General features: G+C 40.8%; 1 protein-coding gene across 3 annotated transcripts in view; it reads right to left on the bottom strand.

Moving 5' to 3' along the window:
* The window catches only part of LOC125895866 (calcium homeostasis endoplasmic reticulum protein), a 53,856-nt gene that overhangs the window by 6,661 nt on the left and 22,186 nt on the right, over positions 1–25,009 (bottom strand). For all 3 annotated transcript variants that reach the window (XM_049588035.1, XM_049588036.1, XM_049588037.1), the window contains 11 exons: positions 22,028–22,197; positions 18,936–19,073; positions 18,667–18,818; positions 16,524–16,635; positions 15,395–15,484; positions 13,116–13,308; positions 12,838–13,001; positions 12,313–12,567; positions 9,675–9,867; positions 9,308–9,549; positions 8,757–8,890 (listed from right to left, as the gene is read on the bottom strand). In XM_049588035.1, the coding sequence (XP_049443992.1) occupies positions 8,757–8,890; positions 9,308–9,549; positions 9,675–9,867; positions 12,313–12,567; positions 12,838–13,001; positions 13,116–13,308; positions 15,395–15,484; positions 16,524–16,635; positions 18,667–18,818; positions 18,936–19,073; positions 22,028–22,197 (1,843 nt within the window). The remainder of the gene's footprint in view (positions 1–8,756; positions 8,891–9,307; positions 9,550–9,674; positions 9,868–12,312; positions 12,568–12,837; positions 13,002–13,115; positions 13,309–15,394; positions 15,485–16,523; positions 16,636–18,666; positions 18,819–18,935; positions 19,074–22,027; positions 22,198–25,009) is intronic.

The following is a 25,009-nucleotide window of genomic DNA, read 5'->3' as shown; positions in this document are numbered from 1 at the left end:
ATTAGAAGCTAATGCCTCAGTCCCACTGCATGGTTCGGCTTGACTCGACTTGACTTGACTTAATTTTGGTACCAGGTGTGTTTCTCAAGTTAGTTTTTTTACTAGGGGTGTAAAGTCCCATCGATCTGGATCAATGTATCGATTCAATGATCAACGATCCAATATCATTGATGCTAAGTGAAAACATTGATCCATATCATCATCATTAAGTTACGCCTTTATTTTGAAAGTCTGTAACAGTGTCAAACAGCAGCAGGCAGATGGCAAGCAGCTGAGAGAAGAAATCAGCAGTGTGGATATATTTTAGATTTGTGAGACTATACGGGTCAACAGACAAAGCACATGTCATATGTACACCGTTATGAAATAGAACACAACTTCATGTTAGCTGCCTGGCCATGAGTCTCACTCTGCTATCTTCTTTTTTTCCTTTTTTTTTCATAATTTTTTGGGGAAGTTATTGCCTTTAATGAGAGTATAGCTGAAAGGGAGAGGAGATGTGGGAGAGTAGGGATGACACGCAGCAAAGGGCCACGGGTTTGAATCGAACATGGGCAGCTGCAAAGGGCTCAGCTTATATGGGTCTCACGCTCTACCAGGTGAGCTAGAGGTTGGCCCACTCTGTTAACTTCTTACAGCAACACAGCAACACAAGCTGCTCTATTTCAATAATGTTCGGCTGAAAAACCGTGCATGCAGGCTGAAATTTAACCATGCTGTTCTGTTCTGACTTAAACCAATGGTGAGAAAAAAAAAAAAAAAGTATAAATGATACATGTAATTTGTTAAGCTATGAGTAGGGGGAAACTTACGCGTCACAGTGGCAAGGAGAGAAGACAAGAAGAGAAGATGGCGCTGGTGTCGAAGAAGCTTTATAAAACATGTAATGACTCCTTAATTAGCAAGTTGACTTTACATAGACGGCATATCTTTTCAATTTCTCCTGACATTGTGTTGTTTGGTTTGTTCACCGCTCTGCGACATGCGCGTTAGGGTCGAGCAGGCGGAGGCGACCCCCCCCCCACAGCAGCCTCCCTCTGTCTCCTCTCACTCAGCCTCGTTCAGCCTCGATCTCGTCAGCATGCGCCACACACGCGCTGTCTCCCCCCCACACCTCGCAACTGTATCATCATTTAAAAAAAGACATCGTGAAACAACCCTTTTATCGCCGCCCATCGGCACAACCCTACTACCTATGCCAAATACAATGGCAATTTTTACAGACAGAAACATGGCTGTGCCATGGGCTCACCAGTATCTCCCATTGTGGCCAACCTGTACATGGAGGATGCAGAATACAGAGCCTTGAACTCCTTTGAGGGAACAGCACCGAGCCACTGGTTCAGATATGTGGATGATACATGGGTTAAAATCAGAACTCAAGAGGTGCAAGCTTTCACTGAACACATCAACTCAGTGGACAGAGACATCAAGTTCATGAGAGCAGATGTTAAGGATAACAGTTTGCCCTTCTTGGATTGTGATATGCACATCACAGAGGACAGAGGCCTCCACATTGGGGTATACAGGCAACCCACTCACACAGACCAATAATTAGTGTTCGATTCTCACCACCCACTGGAACACAAACTAGGTGTTTTCAGGACCCTACAACACAGAGCTGATAACGTACCTACCAGCACTAAGGCCTAAGGGAAAGAGCATGAACATCTGAGGGAGGCTCTAAAAACGTGTGGTTATCCCAGTTGGACCTTTGTGAAAACAGCAGCCCGTTCCAGAAAGAACAAGGTGGGTGATGAAGAAAAGAACAAGCGCAATGTCGTCTCCTATGTGTCTGAGGTATTGAAAAACTCAGGAGGATTTTCAACAAACACTGCATCCCTGTGTATTTCAAACCCAGTAACACCCAGTAACAAACAAACAAAAAAAAAAGAAATTGTACAAAAAACATAAAATGGTTATATCTTTGTCGCTTGCACACCTATTGTATATTTAGCTGTTTTTTTTTTTCTTTTCGCCTTTTGTTTGTGTGTTTGTTTTTTTAGTACTGGGTATCTGATTTATTGTATCGCTGTTGTTTTTTTCTTTACTTAAATTCATACAAAGTTAAAGAGAAATGCGAAATGCTTATTTGTGAAAAGATGAAAGTATGAATTGCACAGCATAAATAAAAAGTTAAAAACAGTAACACACACAGACAAAGACTGGTACATCCAAAAGACCGTACGCCACACACCCAGAAGAGCAACTTGGTGTACGCTGTCCAACGCAGTGAGGAATGCCCAGACTTGTACATTGGTGAAACAAAAAGACCACTAAAACAACGCATGGCCCAGCACAGAAGGGCTAACTCTTCAGGGCAAGACTCAGCTGTCTATTTACACCTCAAGGAGAAAGTACATTCCTTTGAAGACAGTAACGTGCACATTTTGGACAGGGAAGACAGATGGTTTGAAAGAGGTGTAAAAGAAGCCATCTATGTGAAATTGGAAAAACCATCTCTCAGTAGAGGAGGAGGTCTGCGACACCACCACTTGTCCCCCACCTATAATGCTGTCATTTCATCCTTGCCCAGGAGGTTTAACAGCTTAACCTCTAAAAACAATGGTCGTTCACAAATGGCCTCATGTGACTCTAACGACTCCAATGACCACAGTTGCAGCAGGAGTTTCAACGACCGTCGTTGACACACCATTGGAGTACTAATGAACCAGTGACATCATTGTCACTGACATCATTTAACCTCCCCACACCAGTTTGTCAGACTAGTTCCAGCCTAGTCAGACAAGCATGAAGTGATGAAGCCTCTTTTAAGAGGTCAAACGTCTAAGACAAAACTAAGTCCAGTTGCGTTCGATTCAATTGCTTTGAGATAACTATGACCTGGATAAATGAGAATATCCACAGGCACTGTGTTAAATGGACATATAATATTGTCTCATATCAATCACAGGCCCTTGAACTGCACCAAATTGAAACCTTATTGTGGCAGACTTTGTAATATTGGCAAATATCATATTGTTGTTGTTGAATACATTACAATACAGACAGTACCCCCTCAGTGAAGGCAGGTTTAGTACTGTGTAGTTTTGCAATTTATCTAAATCATGGGCGAGTGAATGATAAAATTGCAGTTTTTACTGACAGCCTCTTGGCGAATTATAAATAGTAGCTTTGTGCAGGCTGTCCCATGTTGAGCTACGTTTCTAGTGATGATTCTCTCTTACTGATCAGAGATCTATAGCAGTTTTGACCCAAAATGGGTCATAGACCAGAAAGAAAGTAAAACACATACCATTCGATTGTGTTTCAGATGGCAAAACTTAAAATACAAATTGGCAACCCATTCTTGGCCTTTGGTTACCACATATTAACATATAAAAATGGGGACAGACAGCAAAATATGCAACTCAAAATGAATACATCTGAGATGTTTATTGCATTAGTGATATTTAAATATTGCTGTCAGAGTCAGCTCCAGAACAAGAACCAGACAACACTTCATGTACATTGGTGCATCTACTTGTAGGCACACAGGGTGATCTGTTTTAGATGTAATGGCAAAGCAAATTAAGATTCAAATTCTGCAAAGTATCTGATAAAATAAAAACTATAAAAAAATTTGTTCAGTTACTGTGATGAAGCTTTTAAACATTCTTTAAATTTCACGATCTCCATTACAAAGCGGGTGTACTATAACTCTATAACTACATAGTATCTTAATTATTCAAAATACAAGGTGATTAAAAATGACAACCAAAAGCTAATACCTGGTTGCCAGCCTGGCAACCAATTTTAAAAGTTAGTGTTGAGCCATAAAATAGGCAACATTCATTGCAAGATACTTAAAACTGAGCTATAATCTGGTTAATGTGGTTTCTGCAAGCCACTCAGTACGTTTACATCCACAGTTAAGTGGAGCTACACTTACAGCTCGACTAGACCGTTTAACTGGACTACTGTCCTTGTCCCAGTATACATGCACAAGAGGGGAATTGATTTATTGACCTAAGTATGTCTTACTACGATAGGTGCTGATATGCTCCCTTTTAGCTCGTTAGTATTAGACCTTTTTCTGGTTGACATATTATGTCACAGACCAAACAATTGACAAACAAGTTAGCTACAGTTAGCTAGTGGCAAACTGGTACCATGGTGGACAACTTTACAGCTCTGTTCATTTCGTCTGTCCAAAAACACATGGCTCTGGATGAGGATTTTGCCATGTTATTACCAGCTTCCTCTCATTATGCATTTAATGCTATTCAACTTTAGGGTCAAAGCCCGGGGTGGAAACTGTGGAGCATGTTCAGCGCACCTAGGCTAGTTTGGGTCCGATTGACCGTATATATGCAGGAGGAATTCAACACCCAATCGCATTATCTGGGTGTATTAGTCCGACACTGAAAAATTCCAGTCAGTACAGTCAGACGAACATGTTTACATGTATTTTAAAACATGTAAACGTAGTGAGTGTCTGTACAGGGTATATGCAGGAATCCTGAGGTTAATTTCAACATCCTTTTAAGACTTTATTTAAGACCTTCCAAAAAAAACCTTAAGACCTCATCACCACTTCAAGCTGTCATTAGCAGCAACACATCTTTAACTTACTAAACAGTTGTAGTTTGCAATTAAATCTATGGAGCACAAACATACAAAATAATTCAGATAAAATGAGAAGGAATAAAGCTTGAAAGAATAAATAAAACCAAAGGCAGGTTTATTAAAATACACCTTAGGTCATAACAAGTAACACAGCTCTACAGCTCAACATTAGCTATTCAAGGCCCATTCTCGGAACCCATCGGCTGTATTCGGCGTCTGACTTCCAGCAGATGGTGATGCAGCCTCTGGGGGCAGACCCCCGATTTTTTGGCATTCCGGTTTGAGGAGGCGAATTTCCGTTTCTGACTTCTGTTTATATATAAGAAAATATGCTGAACCATTGCGATGGATTCAGAGTTTGCAGTGACGCCAATTATGTTCCGCCTCGTTAGTTCACTGCACGGAGCGTTTAACCTGGCAACAACTGCAGCCAGCTCAAACGTGATTGATCAATATCACGCAGACTACAAACAGCCTAGCACCGGAAACCAGGGCTTTAGGGCTGACCCAAAAAATTCAAAGCTTCGTTCGATGGTGTGGGATTCGATTGTGGAAAAAAAAGCAACAAACAAATATTCAGCTTTTTTTTCTCACATTTTTTTGGGGGACTTTGAACACAACACTAATCATGCTGTATGTTTACGGTTGTTTTTTTCCCCTTTAGCCATATGTAAGCTCAAAGAACAAGTAGCAATGTCTGTTAGGCATATAAAATTTCATGTTCAAGTTCCAGTTCCAGTTCCAGTTTGTGTTTGAAATTGATTGATTGTTTTTGGTTGGTTATTAAAAAAGAAAACATCTCCGACAAGGAAATAGAAAGCCCAATGTGCAATGAATGGAGACCTATTACCCTGCTTGAACACAGACAGCTAAATTCTTTCAACAATGTGACTCAAAATAATGATAAAATAGATTTTATTGATGTAAAATAATATGCTGATGGTGACATTTTCCACCGGTCCACTGCGCTCTGAGTCTGGTGTCAGTGACACATGCTGCTCTGAGTCGCGCATCTGTCTACTTGCGCTGCAGTGCGCGCCAAGGGTTTTAAATTTTAGTGTTAAATCAAAAGTTAAACACTACTTATCAGCAACTAGAAGTGCTTTTTCGTTTGTGAATATTTTTATCTTAATTCTAGGGTTGCAAGAAACTACCCTTTCGCCATAATTTTGAAGTTAACTTTTTTGGATTTTTTTTTTCGCTCAGCTCCCACCCCGAGTGGCAGTCCGAGTGTGTCTACCTACACATTGTTGTTTGTAATAGTCGCGAGGAGGAAAATAAGTTATACATTCATGGATACTTTTGTCAAAGCTTGAATGCCAAGAAAATTTAATACTTCATAAAATCGCGATTAAGACTTTTTAAGGGCCTTAATTTTCCGACATTTGATTTATCAACTTTTAATACTTTTTAAGATTCCGCGTACACCCTGCTGTACTCAGCAAAAGATCATTGTTGTGTTTTTTTTTAACTTCCACGTGTCAATAAGGGATTTGAAAGGATTTGGATTCAATCAGCAGATTTGAAAGTGAATTGTTACACCCCCAAACGTATTAACAGCCCACAAACGTTGTTTAATTGGATTTATTTTATTTTCTTCTGCCTCTTGTTAATACGGATTTCTCTGCAGCATCTGGCCTACAGTGCCTGTTCAGCACCTCGGACAGCGGCGCTGCGGGATGGGTTGGCTCTCATAGGGGGTCAGGTGCAGGTTTTAAAACCATGGTTTACAATAACTTAATCCTCCTCCACTCAAAATTGTGTTTTCTTCTTGTTCCTACAGATGAATGTTTGAGCTTCACTGTGCAGAATGACGTATGTGCAGAGCTTGACACTCGAAGGCTGTTTTCACATTTATCTGCTGAAAATGCTCGTATGATTTTAAGGGCTAGGGCTACGAGCCTATGTTGGTGGCTTATGTAGCCTATGTTTGAACCATTTAAGTAAAATATGTCTGCATATCAAAAGCCAAAAACTTGAATATGTCATTCATTCTTTGAAGTAATGAAAACATTTTTCAAGATTTAAGACTGGTACTTTTTGATAGTAACATGGACAAAGGCTATCTGAACACTGACAATTAAAGGCTTGCAAATAATTAATGACTGGTGAACTTAAATTAATGTAGCCTATGTGAATGCAGGAAAGTGAGAATTGCCATGTAGGTAACTGAAAATTTCCCAGACAAAATGATACATTATGCTAAATTACTTTAAATAAACAGCCTTTCAGTTGTGTGTGTAATGTAAGGTCTCATCCACTTATTATTATCTGAATATGAATTATTTGATAGTTGCTGCAAATAAATGAATTTATGGGTATGCATCAAAACTCTACCAATAAAACCAAAGAAGACGGGCAGGCAATGGTCACTTTGCGGTAAAACAGTTCAACTTTGGAACAACTTTTGACCCCTTTCCCGGTAAGGGAACAGCTCATTTGTATACACAACACTTGATAAGTCTAAATAGGGAAGAATCTAAAGGACAAGAATATGTGGGAAGAAAATGTCATTGCCTGTTGAAGACATTTAGTTAGCAACTTGTATAAGCTGCAGATTTTTAGTATTTGTGGTTTATTCATTCAGTTAGATTCAAATTTGCTTTATTGGTGTAAATATCACAACAATATTGCCAAAGCATCAAGAATCAATTCAACAAAAATTAATGAATTTCATGAATTAAAACAAGAAAAGAGTAGCATAGCTCTGTCTGTGGGCGTACATGTGTGTTCTAGTTATATTATTGTATGTGTGATTTTGTATATGTGTGTATATGGGGAAGAAATAATTAAAAGAAAAATAATAATAATAGTAATAATAATAATAATGATTAAAATAATTGTGATTATTATCACAATTAAGTTATCTTTATGAAAATAAATGATAATTTAATCATTTAAGATTCCTAAGATAAGACATGTTTTAACATATATAAATGTTTCTCTTTGAATAATAATGTATGATATAGTTTTTCCACAAAAAATTCAATTATCTTGTTAAAATCCTTAAAATGACATCTACATCTTCTCCCTCATTAAAAATGCTAGAATCTATCAATATGCCAATTTTATTCTTCATCCCAAAGGTTTCACTGTTAAGTTCATTCTCAATGTATGTGCACTGGAGGCTTCAAGTTTCCACATCACACTTGTGTAAGTTGAACATTGGACAATGACTGGCTTCTAAAATATTTGTGATGTCACAAATCATGCTTGTAGCCCTTCCAAAGAAAGAACGACATATTCAAGATTTTGGCTTTTGATATGCAGACATATTTTACTTAAATGGTTCAAACATAGGCTACATAAGCCACGAACATAGGCTCGTAGCCCTAGCCCTTAAAATCATGAGCATTTTCAGCAGATAAATGTGAAAACAGCCTTCGGGTGTCAAGCTCTGCACATACATCATTCTGCACAGTGAGGCTCAAACATTCATCTGTAGGAACAAGAAGAAAACACATTTTTGAGTGGAGGAGGATTAAATTATTGTAAACCATGTTTTTTAAAACCTTACAACCTGCACCTGACCCCCTATGAGAGCCAACCCATCCCGCAGCGCCGCTGTCCAAGGTGCTGAACAGGTACTGTAGGCCAGATGCTGCAGAGAAATCCGTATTAACAAGAGGCAGAAGAAAATAAAATAAATCCAATTAAACAACATATTTGCTGCCACAGAGTAATTCTGTGAACTGACCTGTGTGTGTGTGTGTGTGTGTGTGTGTGTGTGTGTGTGTGTTTCTGTAAGTTATTTCTAACTTACTCAGAACGCTGCTCTGTCACTTTCTGACCCGCCCCACCCGACCTGCGGGTTGCTTGTCAACACACGCATCACTATTGGCAGGTGTATAAGTAAACAAACAACAACCACAAAGATCATTATTCAGTCTCATATTACATTTGTGGGAAGTTATTACAGTTTAGATTTTCACCTTCCCACATATGTAATAATTTCCTGCAAATGTAATAGTTATTACATTTGCGGAAAATTGTGTGCTACGTTTGTAGTAGGCAGGTATTACGTTTGTGGGAAATTTATTACATTTGCGGGATTATTACATTCAAAGCTGCAGATTTGTATTACGTTTGTGGTTTACTACGTTTGTGGGCCGTTATTACGTTTGCGGGTTTAACAGTGGATTCAAAGTGGATTTGTTTTTACAGACATTGTCAAGGTGTGTGTGTACCTGTTCCTGGGCCGGTCATGGGATGGAGGGCTGTAGAAAGCTTCCACAGCAGCTAGAAGGCGATCACTGGGTGGCATGGGAGGGGGCAGCCGGATGTCTTTAGGGTCCAGAGGTTTATAATCACAGTCCTCAAGCTGAGCAAAGGACATTACAAGGAGGATCAGAAGACATGTAGGGTTGACTGTTATAGATAAATATATCTAGTGAGCCAGTTCTTAAACTGTAGATCAGACTTTTCTGTTTTGAATTTAAAAACTACAGTACTGCGGCAGGTGTGGATTGGTCTTCTCCAGTATTATAATCTTTTTGGCAATTTCTACTGGTCTGTTTCCGAAGTTGTCTCAAAAAGTGTTCTATAAATGACATCACTGTCCATTCTGTAAGCCACTGTGGCAGTGCTGCATCAGGCTTTACCATTGTTCTTTCTCCATAAGTTGAATTAAATCATGATGGCTTTCTTGTATCAATAAAGTGAATTTGTCAGCTGAGAGATGAACCAGCTAATAACTAATGTCATGCCCTTGTCCTCAAATCAGAGGCAGGTGACTTACTTTGACCAGCGGAGCCATGAGACCAGCTGGCAGGTCAAAGTAGGGTACATTGGGCACCAGACTGGGATCATCCTGCACAGGATGCTGTCGATGACGCATGTGGGGCGAATGGCCATTGAAGCCATGTGGGGGTGGGCCAAAATCCGGGTGCTGACCTCCACCCCAAGGAGGATGGTCTGCACCCATACCTGGGTGAGGGAGCCTCTGATTGGGATGGTGGTGGGGAGGAGGACCTGGCATGTCTGATGAAGGTAGATATTGCACACAAAAAAAGTTAATAAATACAATTACACGTGCAAAACCAAGTAGCTTTACAGGTGCATATTAGTGAAATTACTGTTCAATCACTTTGTGCCTTTGTGCTCACCTCCGGGAAAATCTCCCTGAGCATAGTCAAAGCGGTGTGGGGTGTATGGTGGCCTGTCGTAGTGGTGCCTGGGAGGGAAATCGTCCTGCATAAAGCGTGGTGGGAAGCGTCCGAAACTATGCGGTGGTGGGGGCTGGTTGAAAGGAGGTGGCTGCTGGTGAGGAGGGAAGGGCCCTCTGAAATGGGGAGGTCTCTGTAAAAATGCAAGATGGACACGGTGGACACAGTCATTAATGTCAGTGAGGAGGGTTGGGCACCAAAATCTGATGCCAATATGGCACCAGTTACTATAGGAGCAGTGTGTACTGGACCAAATCACAACACAGATTTCGGAGGCTCATTTTGGTGTCTGATTGTGTGCATCATGAGTGTACCACAGAGAGAGTGAGGGAGAGGGTGGACACATGGAGTATAAAAAATGTTTAACTTCTTCTTACTCCTTTTGAACATGAACAGTATTATTTGAGTTGCTCATTAGTTGCTTACATGTTGCTGAGGATCCCGTCTGTTTTTGTTTTTATTGCTTAGAAATTTTATTTTGTATTACTTTAACATGTTCAATAAATTGACTTAAAAAAACATAGCAGTGCAGTGTGTGTACAATTTAGGCTATTTGTCAGTGAATAAATGCTACAACTCCTCAAGACCCAAGGCAAGTTCCCGTGTCTTGCTTGGGCTGGGCAATAAAATTATAACTTTACTTATATCAATATAACTTTCTTTGATATAAAGAGAATAAATTATTGGTAAATCTTTGATAAAATTTAACCAACCATACGCCTGAAGAGAGGGCAGTGATGTACCTTAAACACCAATTGCCACACTCCAAGAGGTAGAGTAAGAAAAGTTAATGCATACAGTAACATTATAATGTTACAACAACATTCAACATGCTTATAAAGTTAATTTCAGTCTGAATATATTTGACCACAGACAACGTTAGCTACAGTAGCTGTATAGGTATTGGCTAGACTAAGGCTAACGGTAAGTTAGCAAGCTAGCATGACTGACCAGTGTTTCCCCTACCATTATATTAGGGGGGCGCTCTAATTTTATTTAAATTTTATTTTCTATATAGCGCCAGATCACAACAGAAGTCATTTAAAGTTACCTTTCCTATAGAACAGGTCTATACCTTGTTCTTTTATTAAACAAACTAAATAGCCTTATGTTATTTATCTTATTTACACAACAGCCTGTCATTTCTGTCTCTACATAGTCGCGCATTTACAATTCTCCCGCTTACTGTATCGCACACGGCCAAGTTCTGTGCACGCGCACGCAGAGACACACACAGGTGAGCGAACTAGAGCGCGGCTTGGGCCGCATTTTCCTGACCGAACCCGACCCGAGTCCAAGACAATTAGAACCGAGCCAGGCCCGGACCCGCAGCACAACACAGTACACACACTCAATGGAGCGGAGCCGGTGTTGCATTCAGGCGTTCTCACGTAATAAACAAATTGCAGCACTTGAATAGGCCATAGTGCAACACAGCCTCAACAAGTCTGACTTTTGTTATTGTTTTGATCTAGAAACAACAGAAATTATATACTGTAGGTTTAAAACTATAACAGAAAATACTGACCGCAGTTGGGTTTTTTCTTATGTCTGTTTACTCTCTTTACATTTTCAGTTAAAACGCTTACAAAACATTTTCTGCACAAAGAGTTTGAAATGCTGCTGACCAGAACTAGGATTTCTTTGTCTATTCATTGTCTCATTATTTACATTATTTTGATTGTAGTTCATTTCAGTCTACCTCAGATTTGTAAAATGTTCTGCTGTTTGGCAGCCGTTGTCACGTTCTGACAAAAATAAAAGTTTAAACCACAATTAACTGTTTTCTTCAACTTTCCTTAGGAGCAAAAACCAACCTTTAAACATTAAAGAAATAATGATAGGACAATAACTGTAGTGATATTGACTGATATGAACATTTTCATCATGACAACATTTTAAGCCATATCACGTCGTCCTATTGCATGCCACCTGCTGCTTAAAGTGAAGGAAGTTCCCATTGAAATCTCACCAGGCTCATTAGGACCTGTGTCCATGTAGTGTTAATCTTCTGCAGAAAAGCAGTGGCAGGGAGCTGGGGAGCACTTCTTCCCAGCGCATAATGTTACTACACTTGGATTTTCTTTCTACAACATCTTGACACTAACATTAGCTTGGTAGCTAACCTAATGTTACGTTAACAGAGAGCTGACTTCACAGTTTACAAAGCATACTACAGGCCCATTCAATTGGTGGCCTGCGAGCCACATCCGGCCCAAAAGCAACCTCCCTGTGGCCCAGCTCAGGATGGGATGCAAGCCAGTTTGAAACGGCCCCAGGGCAAAATTATAAAGGCCATAGCAGGGGCGGGGCGTACGGACGGACAACCCGAAAACATAATGCCTCAGGCCCCAGCTATCGCTGCCGCAAAGACACAACAAGAAACGATACCTGACACTATAAACGAGCAACAAAATCACGTCCTTGACATAACAGAAAAAAAATTCAAAGTGAATTTCAGACAAGGATATACTGTAAATACAGACTGTAAATGTAGAGTATACGACGCAATACAATAAAAAAGGTCAGAGAAATCTAAGCAAAGCCAGTAAAAACACAATGATCATCTACCACATGCCTGCATGCGTGGAGGAAATGGGGGCTCCCTCTGGCCCCATGGAGGCTGGTCTGGCTGGTTACCCCATGGTGGCTGCTGGTCATATGAGTTCCAGGATGGAGGGCCTTGGTCTGACCCACCTGGACCGCTCCAGGGGCCTCCTTCTCTGGGTGGACCTCCACTCCAGTTTCCTGGGTCCCGCTGGTCATTCCAAATCCCCTCATGGCTGTTCCACGGTGGGCACGGAGGGGGTGGCTGGTTTGGGTCAAAAGGAGGCTGGGGAATAACAATAGTGACAAATGTTACAAAATCATCTAACTACAGAATTATGATGGAAACAGAGAGGGGTAATGGTAACATAGGGCAGGGCAGTGCCATACAAGGCAGCTCCACACCGTCTTTAGTGCTAGTGTGGGGCGGCTGTTCTGCTGAACACATGTAGATGGATGGACACACACACACACACACACACACACACACACGCACACACACACACACACACACACACACACACACACACACACACACACACACACAGGTCTTTACCGGCTGGTTGGGGTTCCAGGGGCCCATGTGCTGGGGGTCATACCACGCAGGCTTGTTAGAGGGGATATCTGAGGGTCCACTGGGGTTGCTGGGGTCCTGGGGCCTTGATGAAGCGCCATCAAACTCCCCTGGAGGAGGACCTGATATGGGAGGCTTCACATCCCCTGCACACAATACACAACCACACTGACGAATTATCGCGCAAACACACAAGACATGTACTCGCTCATTGTGGAGCAAGTCCAAAACATATTTTCATTAAGTGTGTGTCTACTCACCAGCTTTTGTGGTCATAGGTGGGGCCTTTTCAGGTTCAGCAGGGGTTGCTAGCTGTGCTAGAGGGGTAGGTTGTGGCTGCTGCTTCAGGCTGGCAACAAACTCTTCGTGCTGTGTCTTCAAAGCCTGGATCTGCTGCTGAAAGGCCAGCTGAATGGGCTGGACCACCGCAGCATACTCTGTTATCAGAGATGCCTGTGAGAGGGCAAGGGGTTGAGATTATCTGAGATTGTCACAGGGTTATCAGGGAATGAAAAACAAGGATGGTTTTATTGTCCTGAAATGGGGCACAGACACCAGCAAAATCTCCAGGTGCACATATAAATGGGCGTAACCAGCACATTTGTCATTTAGTTGAACACAGGCACTGACACTAACAAGGTGCAGTTTGCACAGTGTGGAAGAGAGGTAGAATACATTATCAGGAAAACTACAGAATCAGGAGAGCAATCACATGAGCTCCTGTCACCCCCTTCAAAAGCCAGCAGTAGGTGAAACAGATGGAGAGAGGCTGAGGTCTCTGAAAAAGCAGTTCACCTCCATGAAGCACCAAAATATAAAATAAACTAGAATTATCGCCTCACAGTTGTATTCCTCTGCAAACCACTCAAGTTTGTCTCACAGTTTAAGTCCATGTCTGTGAAAACACGGATGCTTCACACACATCTTCACCCCAACAGCACAGAAGATCTATACAATCAGCACAGTTTCAAGGTGGACACCCAAGATTAGTGTCACCAATTCAGTATCTGACCAAATGCCTATGCATCTGTTCCTGAGACACACTACATGGACAAAAGTATATGGCCATACCTGTTAATTATTGAATTTTGGTGTTTCAGTCAGACCCATTGCCACAGGTGTATAAAATCAAGCAACTAGCCATACAGTCTCCATTTGCAAATATTTGTGATACAAAATGGTTCATTCTGAAGAGCTCAGTGACTTCAAGTGTGTTAGGGTGCCACCTTTGCAATAAGAAGTGATATTATTAGAAAGTGGAAGCGTTTAGGAACAACAGCAACTCAACCATGAAGTGGAAGACGATGTAAAATCACAGAGCAATTTCAACGACTGCGAAGGCGCATCGTGCGTAAAAATTGATTTCATAGTTGAAGAGTTCTGAGCTTTCACTGGCATTAATGTAAGCACAAAACTGTGCAGCAGGAGCTTCATGGAATGGGTTTCCATGGCTGAGCAGCTGCATGCAAGCCTCACATCACCAAGTCCAATGCCAAGCGTCGGATGGAGTGGTGGGAAGCGCAGCGACACTGGACTGTGGAGCAGTGGAAACGTGTTCTGTGGAGTGATGAATCACACTTCTCTGTTTGGCAGTCAGATGGGCGAGTCTGGGTTTGGTGGATGCCGGGAGAACGTTACCTGCCTGACTGCATTGTGCCAAATGTGAAGTTTGGTGGAGGAGGGATAATGGTATGGGGCAGTTTTTCAGGGTCTGGGATAGGCCCCTTATTTCCAGTGAAGTACAATCTTAATGCTTCAGCATACATTGGACAATGCTATGCTTCAAACTTTGTGGCAACAGTTTGGGGAAGGCCCTTTTCTATTCCAACATAACCATGCCAAAGCTTAAGGCTCAAAAAAAAACAAGGACTACAAGGACATAGTTTGATGAGTTCGCTGAGGAAGAACTGGCCCGCACAGAGCCTTGACCTCAACCCCATCAAGCACCTTTGGGATGAACTGGAACAGAAATTGCGAGCCAGGCCTTCTCGTCCATATCAGTGCTCAACCTCATAAATGCTCAAGAGAATGAATGGGCACAAATTCCCACAGAAACACTCTTGTGGGAAGCCTTCCAAGAAGAGTGGAAGCTGTTACAGCTGCAAAAGGGGGAAAAACTCCATATTAAAGTATATGTAGTTGAATACAAAGTCATTTCAGTCCCTGCTGGTGTAATGGTCAGGCGTCCGAATACTTGTGTCCATATAGTGTATGACACTGAATAATGGCCAGAAAAGTGTTGTTGCTGGTTTTTTTTTTGAACACTGTGATGTCACAGTGAGGCTGACCTTTTCCATATAAAATGTCGTTACTTAATCATTTTATCCTATCAGACATTTGTGTGAAATTTTACCATAATTAGTCTATAAATTCTTGAGCTATGGCCAAAAACATGTTTTGTGAGGTCACAGTGACCTTTGATTCCAAACAGTTCATCACTGAATCCAAGAAGAAGAAAGAAATTATATAAACCTATGCTTTCCCAACCGCTGGTTTTGCACTGGCAGGAAAGTCAAGCATTCAGTCTTGTTCTACTCACTTGGTACTGGCCGAGGCCCAGTGCTGGATTCTGGAGCTGCTGAATGGTCTCCTCATCAAAGTACCCATTTTTCTCCCACAGCTGCAACAACTGGGAAGGAGGGGGAACAATCAGAGAAAAATAATAATAATAATAGTTCCCTAATTTAATTTTAACATTTTTTTCAATCCTCTCCTCTTTTCCAATTTCTCATTTTATTTTATGGAAGTGATCAATCTAAGTGCACTTGTCCTTTAAACTCAATAAAAAACAAAAGCTAACAAAATAAAAGATGCCTGGTACATTCGTTACAGGCGTATCAGTTTATAGAACAGTTTTGTAGAACAGTTTTGAACAGTTAGAACAAGATGCTGCACTGCAATGTGCAAATATCTCCTTCTCGTGGCTGCCCGCGCTTTCCCTGTCCTTGCGGCTGCAACTTGCACTCTCTTCATCTACTTCATCGCCACTGCTGTACACAATTTAAGAACTACAACACCCATAATTCTTGTAGGAACTGCTGCAGCCAATGTGCAGCCGGCGGGAGCTGCAGGACGACTCAACCACCATGATCAGTTTTTAATGTTTTATCGGGCAATAACTACTCCAGACTCTGCTCTAGTGTCATTTTCAGGACAATCAGGGCAGGATTCAGGACAACTGCTTGGATTTTGGGACTGTCCCGAATTTTTCGGGACGTCTGGTCACCCTACCATTAACTGACAATAGGAACTCCTAAAACTGACCTAACTGAAATTAAGAACTGAACAGATTCCATTAAAGTTTTGTTAGCCTTCTAATCTTTTATTTTAAAATAGTGGGATTAAATAGGAGAGTAGTATCCCCATGATGTTAATGTTACTACCAAGAAAAAAATACCCCTGCGGGGCGTCGGTAGCGTAGTGGATAGTGCTGGCGCCCCATGTATAGAGGTGATGCCTCGCTGCAGCGGTCGCGAGTTCGACTCCGGCTTGCGACCCTTTGCTGCATGTTGTCCCCCCACTCTCTCTGTCTCCCCATTTCACACTGTCCTGTATAATAAAGGCAAAAAGCCCAAAAAAATAATCTTAAAAAAAAAAAAAAATACCCCTGCAATCTGTAAGGAGTTAAGGATGCTGAAAATGGACACAAAATGCTGCCTGGTGTTTACCCTGGTGATCTTCTGCTGCTTCTCTTCCTCTACAGCCAGAAAGCTGGTGCAGTAGATGGGAACTACAACTTTCTGCAGCGCTGCCAACAAATCCTTCTGCTGCTTCCGCTGGCTGAGAAGACACATTTAAACACACGTTACAAAAGGAACATACTAAAGCAGCTCAACAATTTCTCCTCAATAAACCTTGATATTAAATCTGTATTCATGTTTGAATATGGGGTTGACTATCTTTTTTTTTCTCCTGATACTGGTGCTAAAACAGCACTTTAAAGACAGTGCTGCTGCCTAAACAGTGCCTGAAGTGATACTTAAAAAACAGTACAAAACAAAGTGCAACAGCATTAATGAGCACCCTTTTTCATTATGAAGGCAAATATGAATTTGAAATTGAACTGGGAAATGCCTTAACTGCAAAAATGTGTGTGAATGCTGAAATAAGTACAACAGCACAGGTGAAAATGCAGAAATCTAAAATGAACTGCGTGAAAAATCTGGCAGAAATGAAAGCTAATCTGCATTACGTAAAGAAGCTAAAAGCTGAAATACACTGCTAGAAAAGCTGGCAGCTTAATGATGCAATAATGTAAAGGTGAAATTAATTAAAAGTCTGGAGGTAGAAATCTGAAAGGCACAAAATGTAGAAAAAGTTAAATACAAGCAGTAATGCTCTTAAGGATCAGAAAGTTTTGACATCTAAATTGTTTCTAGCTGCAAGTATGCAGAAGAAGTGTGTGATCAATAAATGTAGAGGAGTAGTATAATTACTTTGTGACCAGTTTATGGCTTAAATGAGGTCTGTTGATAAAATTATGCAAAGTAACATAATTTCAAAGTGAAGTAGATTCACGATTTGAATATTTTTCAATTTACTGAAACAATTTAAAATTTGACAAAACTTTAAATGTAATCATTTTACCAACTAGGGGCTGTTATTTTGAAAACCAGCCTTGTCCAGGGCCCCCAGTAAGTTCCTGTTACCATCAGGGGCCTTTTATTTTGAAATTCAGCCTTGTCCAGAACTCCCTGGTTAACTACTGCAACCCAACCCAGAATATGAGCATGGTGTCTTTGAATACTGGAAATCATTTATTAGGCCAAATGTGTCCGGGAAAATTAAAATTCTGTAACTCATCAACCCAATGCTCAGGAGTGATCAGCCTGTGTGTGACTGAATGGAAAAGGCGATCACTGATGTAAAAGTGTTTCTTGCTGACTCTCTGACCGACAGGCTCTCTGACTGTATCCATAATAAACGCTGATGAGGGAAATAACAGATTGTGAAGAGAACAATCTTTCTAATAAATGAAGAAGGTTGTTTGTTTTCTTTTCTTGTTCAGATTTTTAACTTGATAGTGAATCAGAAAACAAATAAAATATAAAACATGGCATGTTGGCATGGCATGACACTTGAGTTTAATGTCTTATCTGTCTTCACTCTGTATGAAACTCCAGTGACATTGTGATGTATCAGAGCAGTCCGATCAGCTGCAGCGCTGCCCTGACCAGTCAATAACTGATATCCAATCAGGGGGTGTGTCTGATGGTAAAAGACTTCCGTGAAGGCTGCACTCGTGCATCCTCGCTTCCCTCTCCTTTGAAAGCCTCCTCTCTCCTCGACTCCTCCGAGTGCATTTAACTTATTGAGACATCCTACAAGATGGCGAGTCTCAATCGATTTCCGGGCCAAGTGATCAAGGATAGAGGACGGAGGAGTCGAGGAAGGATATTGGGATGAACCCTGTGTCTTCAAAGGGTCCCTGTGCCGTGAAGACTTCCTACCTCATTCCTATGCCAAAGACGTTGCATCCCACTGGCTCCAAGGGAGTACAACCGGTGGCCACATCATGAAAACCTTGGTATAACATCAGTGGAAAGACTCCCATACTTGCCAATACCCAATTCAGCATGTTCGGCAGTATCTGAAACATTTCTGGTACGGGTATCATAACAACTCTAGTAATGGTTACCCAAAGCTTATGCTTGTTTAACATTTGACACCACTGTGCACACAGAAAGGGATTTCATTAGTTGTATTATACTGAGAGATCATGTTAATGAAGGTCTTTATGTAACGCTTCCAGCAACAAAGTCTAGGAGTAGAGTGATCAATGTATTTAAATATGTATTTAGGTTTGTGTACCAGTGATGGAGGACGTCATTGGTTAAATAGATAAGATGTAGGCGGAGCTCAAAATGTGCCCCATCAAGAGTGATGCGGTTGCGAAGATGTGATGTCATCAGTTCACAGTGCTGTGGAGTCTTGGCGTTGTTGAACATCCAGTTCTTACCAGCCTGACAAGAAGACAAACACACGAGTGAGATATTAATCTTTTTTTCTATCTTAGGAATCCATGAACATAAGTGTCCCTAGATGAAAAAATAATAAAATCTTCATTATGGAAGGCTTACAGAGATGGCGTCTTTGGTGCAGGTGTCTATTATGGGTTGCAGCAGGCTGTCAAACTCTGTGATGTCCAACTGAGTTTCAAGCAACAGTTTTTGGGTCTGCTGCTCCATAGCTAGAGCTATGGCTGCAGTCACTTGTTCCTATTGAGAATACAGAAAGAAAAGAAGGAGAAAATACTATCATCCATCCTTCTTCAGACATCCACTGTTAAAGTGAAAAAGGGGGACATTGTCATGAGAACCCACTAGTTCTTCTTGTGAATCAAAACTTAACCAATTCATCTATAGACTGTTTCAAACTTGACAGCAGAACGAAGGGATCTTTATATATATATATATATATATATATATATATATATTTATGTTTGTTTATATATATATATATATATATTTGTGTGTGTGTGTGTGTGTGTGTGTGTGTGTGTGTGTGTGTGTGTATATATATATATATATATATATATATATATATATATACACACACACATATATGTATAGAATTTCTCCGCAAACTGTCAGAAACCGTCTCAGGGAAGTTCATCTGCATGCTCGTTGTCCTCATCGGGGTCTCGACCTGACTGCAGTTCGTCGTCGTAACCGACTTGAGGGGGCAAATGCTCACATTCGATGGCATCTGGCATGTTGGAGAGGTGTTCACTTCACGGATGAATCCCGGTGTTCATTGTTCAGGGCAGATGGCAGACAGCGTGTGTGGTGTCGTGTGGGTGAGCGGTTTGCTGATGTTAACGTTGTGGATCGAGTGGCCCATGGTGGCCGTGGGGTTATGGTATGGGCAGGCGTATGTTATGGACAACGAACACAGGTGCATTTTATTGATGGCATTTTGAATGCACAGAGATACCGTGACAAGATCCTGAGGCCCATTGTTGTGCCATTCATCCACGACCATCACCTCATCTTGCAGCATGATAATGCACGGCCCCCTGTTGCAAGGATCTGTACACAATTCCTGGAAGCTGAAAACATCCCAGTTCTTGCATGGCCAGCATACTCGGACATGTCACCCATTGAGCATGTTTGGGATCCTCTGGATTGGCGTATGTGACAGCATGTTCCAGTTCCTGCCAATATCCAGCAACTTTGCACAGCCATTGAAGAGGAGTGGACCAACATTCCACAGGGCACAATTGTGAGGTGGGATGGATTATCTCGGCAAAGGAGAAGTGCTCATTAACACAGATTTAGACAGATTTGTGAACAATATTTGTGAGAAATGGTCTTTTGTGTATATAGAAAATGTTTTAGATTTTTGAGTTCAGCTCATGAAAAATGGGAGCAAAAACAAAAGTGTTGCGTTTATATTTTTGTTCAGTGTATACATATATATATTACATACATATATAGCCGTTTCACAGATGACCTGGTGTTGGGCCAAGCTGAAAACTGGACTCATCAGAAAAGATGACCTTACTCCAGTCCTTTGTGTTTTTTTTCTAGCTTAACACGACTTCAGCCCTGTCCCTAGGAGCCTGTTTCGAACCGCTCTCACTGTGCACTTCACCCCAGCTGCCATTTGCCATTCTTTTTGTAGGTCACTTGATGTCATCCTACGGTTGCTGAGTGACATTATGGATTGACATTGACACTGATGGTCATCCCGGTCAGTGGAGAGTCATTTCTGCCCTCTGCCTGTCTGTAGTTCTGCTGTCTCCAATGTCTGCTGCTTGACCTTGTTCTTATGAACCGCCGTCTTGGAAATTTTAAGGATGGAAGCAACCTGATGCTCACTGTATCCCTCTGCCAGTAAAGCCAGAATTCGAGTCGTATTTTTCCTCACTCAATACATTTCTTTTCAACTTTGGCATGGTCAATAGCTATTTTTTGATTCCAATTACTTTTGAGGTACTACTAGCACTGTTTTTGCCATACAGCTGGCCCTATTGCAAGAGAATAGTGATGACCACAGCAGTGTTTTTTATACTATTCCTAGTTAAATAAGAGTTTCACCTAATCAGTACCACATTAAGTAGAATGAGGTGTGCTTGTGTTGGAATTCAACGGACACCGGAATGGGATGGCTGTCATAAGGCTGTGCAATTAATCGTCTGGTGATTGCGATTACGATTTTGAGGTCAAATGATTTCCAAATTAATGAAATTGAGGGTAAACAATTTTTGGTCACGGACACCTGGAGATGATATTTTGTCTTCTATGGAAGCCGCTCATGCGGAAGATTTCAAAAACAGCATGCGGAAAATGGCAGAGGGAGAGCGAGAGAGGTTGGTCTGTGTGTGTGTGTGCGTGTGTGTGTGTGTGTGTGTGTGCACACGCGCATGCACACATCGGGGCCGAACTCCACCATGCATGATACAGACAGAAGTGACATGCCGTTGTGTAAACAATATTAGTCATCACGTGTGCAGCATAATCGTTTGCATAATCGTGATTTCAATTTTGACCAAAATGATTGTGATAACCTTTAAAAATAAAAAAAAAAAAAAGTGAGGGAAATTACTTGAATTTATCTTTAAATATCTAAAATTCTTGGGTTGCTGGAAAAAAAATCTGACAATGACTTAATTATGCATCTTGAAATAGCTACATTTCCAAGTACCTGAGGTGTTATAAAACACAATATACTGTTTCAAGCAATGTTTCTATAAGTTACAATAACTTAGAATGCTGCTTTGTGATATTTTCTAACATGATCAATCACTAACTATTAGACTAAATGTTCCAATTAACATAACTGATTTAAACTGAAGTGTTAGTGTAGAGTTTATCATGCTTTATCATGCCATAATGCTTTTTTGTAAAATAACCTGAATTACTGTTGTGCACAAACATGTCATCAGAAAATGTGCATAAGAGTGCTCATGAGTGTCTGCAGATTCTGTTCTTACCCAGGAATAAATCCTTAAGAAAACACTGGTGACTGTCACATTCAAAATTTTGTGAGTGGGTTTTAAGAAGAAATTTCCTCATAAGAACGGTTGGTGAATGAGGCCCACTGCTCTTTATTTGCCAAAAGTTCAAAAGTAGTAACAACCAAACAAAAAAAAAGCAGATGAATGAATGATCCCTGAGGTGAAAATGTCCTGTGTGCCAGGTGTATTTGTTTCTTTCTTGCTCTGTACCTGTCGGAGTGTGTGCAGATGCTGCTCCTGCTGCTGCAGATTCCACTGACTCTGTTGGATGAGCTCATCCGTTGAAGCTGAGGCAGGTGGAGGAATCTGAGGTGCAGCCATTATTGGCATCGGTGGAGGCGGGATGTCAACTACTTCTTTGGCCCCCGGGTTGTACATTTCTGCAGAAACAGCAGTGGGAGAATAGCAGGAAAGATGAAACTTTGAAATCTGGAGATTAGGTAGAGCTTTGATTTTGGTGCAAGGGCTGGCAGGGTTGATGCAAACAACTGCAGAGAAAAATGCAGTCTATAAATCATGTATAAGGCAGATATTTACACAGAAAATATTTGAATCAAAGTCACCTCTAAAGCTCAAATTAAATGGAACAGCTTACATACAGCCAGCAGAACGTTTCAGACACAAAGCTGAGTGAATAAAATGGAAAAGTCCTGCAGCATTACCACAACCAGTCATCATTCCTACCGTCAACTACTGCAGACACAACAACTGCTGAAAAGAAATATTAGGTTATTCAACTAAAGCTGACTGTACAATGACATGGTATCAAATTTTTATGACATGGAAATATTTTACAACCAATAAAACTATTTAATCTGAGACAGAATCTCTGGCCTACAAATCAAGCTGCAAGTTAAAGAGTGCTTTATTGTAATTAAATATATATGATTTAAACTAGGGATGTCCTGAGCTGATTGATATCAAAATAATCAAGGAGTTTTTGCTCATGTCAGCCATGTAAAAACTGTCTATTTTGAGTGTTTTTTGACAATGTAATAATTAAACTCAGGATATGCAAGCTGGCCTCAGTCAGCAATGTGGCAAAAATGTCATGTAGTCTGAACTCTGCATTATTCAGGCATTATTCAGGCTATCAGCAAAAAGACAGAAATATATTGTAATTCATCTGATCAGCCTTCAAACTGTTTAGAATGACGATCGATGGCAGATTAATCGTAGCGCCCTTATCTGGTGGTGTTTTTTGTAATCTTTGCTTGACCCTGCTGCTTAAAGTAGAATGGCACCAACCATTTTAGCAGCGCCACTGCTAAAAGCATAGGGGAAACACTGCATTTCTGCTAGCTAACTAACTCACCACACGGCACTGTTTCATTGTGTATGAAAAAATTAAAGGCTTTATTGGAAAAAAATAATGGATTCTGTCTGCATAAGATATAGTAAACAGTTTGTTTCGATCTGCACCTGACATGGCAAATACAGCCAGAGCCAGTAACCTCGATATTTCCATTTTAATCCAACTAAGCTATTAACCATAAATTCTAATAATAATTCTTGTGGGAAGTTTCCACCTTGAATATTCACTGTATTTGAAACCCTTCACCTTACTCAATATTGAAAATCTTTCCTAGCATCTTTCACTGTCATCAATAATTTATTTATACCTTGTTATTTGGTCCATATTTATTGTAGTCTCATGGAGAAATGTTACTCTAGTGTTCACTCAGTTTATGAGTTTATGATATATTCTCAAATGTTATAGTATAATATTAAAGGAACTGTGCATTTGTGCATCCTATCCAGGAGCTCTCCAGATAACAAAAAGGGTGGACAGAATATTCATAACACATCCAAATCAGGAAGGACATACTGGCCCAGCAGTGTGTGCCAGTACAAAAAGGAAGGCACTCTCCACAAAGTGTCATCAACCATTGCTGCCAATTTATCCCTCTGAAATTAAAGCCCCTTCTATACTGCTTCCTCGAGGTGGGATTTCACGCTGTTATGCTGCCTTGCTGTTCCGTTTAAAAAAATACAATCGCGGAATGGGGGGCAGAGTTGTCTCGCCTTTAAGGGGGCATTGGAGGTAGTGAAATAATTTCTGTATAAACGGGTCAGCTGGCAGGATGGGATCATGGGCAAGACAGGTGTGACATTTTAAGGGCATGTTATGTGTTCAACAGACCGCAGGAGATTTAAAAAAAAAAAAAAAAAAAAAAAAAAATAGCTGGTGTTAGCAAAGTTAGCAAATAACCCAAACAAGAACGGCAGTCAAAATTGTCAACAAATTGAGAAAACAATTACATCCAGGAGCACTTTACCCTGAGAGCAGAGGACAAAATCAGCCACTATATATGTAAAACTTCAATCAATAGTCAGTGCTATTATTTGCTTAAATCACAAAAATCAACAGACCAATATCTAGCCAATAACCAGCAATCCAAATCCAAAGAACTTCTAGTAAAAAGCACTGCTTGGCAACCAGACCAGGGGCCGTATTCACAAACATTCTAAGAACACTCTCAGAGAGCTCCTAACTTAGCCTTAAAACTTTTAGTAAGGAGTCCTAGCTTAGGAGTGATTTAGGAAAGTTCTAAGAGCAACTCTGAGCACGGAAAGGACAGAAACTTTTATCTTAGTGAGGGGGTGTGGTTGACCCTGTTACTAGGTGTGGTGCTTTCTTTTGACAGGTGTGACTGGTTGTCACAGATACACCCTTCTGTGAGCCTGCAAGGTGTGGACACCCAGTGGATGTGAACTGCATCACAATATGAGATAATCAATTGGCTGATCTTAGGTTCATGACTGCTGCAATGTTTCATTTTCCCAGTTTTTCAAATATCTTAGTATTGTGATTATTTTATTTCTGGCGTCACAGCGTTATTTTGTTAGGTGGGAAATGTGTGCATATCCCTAATGAGATCATTAGGGATATGGGCATTTGATTGGGACTAGGCTTTTATAGACCAATTTTTAGTGGACATCATAGTTACGTCACTGCAGTTGCGCGCACATACTGGTGGCAGAAAAACAGCGGACACCGATGACAAATGGTTGAGATACCTGGAATAAAATGTCTTCTTGTGCTGTCACAACACACATAATATTCACATACGCAAGTCATAGAGCCCTACAGTTACAGCATGAAAAAATATTTAGGCGTATATTTACACACACCTAGTAGCAGCAGTATTTACATTGTTCTTAAATGCATTAAACAATGAAAAAAAGTTA

This window comes from Epinephelus fuscoguttatus, linkage group LG10, assembly GCF_011397635.1.
Source record: "Epinephelus fuscoguttatus linkage group LG10, E.fuscoguttatus.final_Chr_v1".
Classification (NCBI taxonomy): domain Eukaryota; kingdom Metazoa; phylum Chordata; class Actinopteri; order Perciformes; family Serranidae; genus Epinephelus; species Epinephelus fuscoguttatus.
This window is presented reverse-complemented; position numbering and strand designations above follow the sequence as displayed.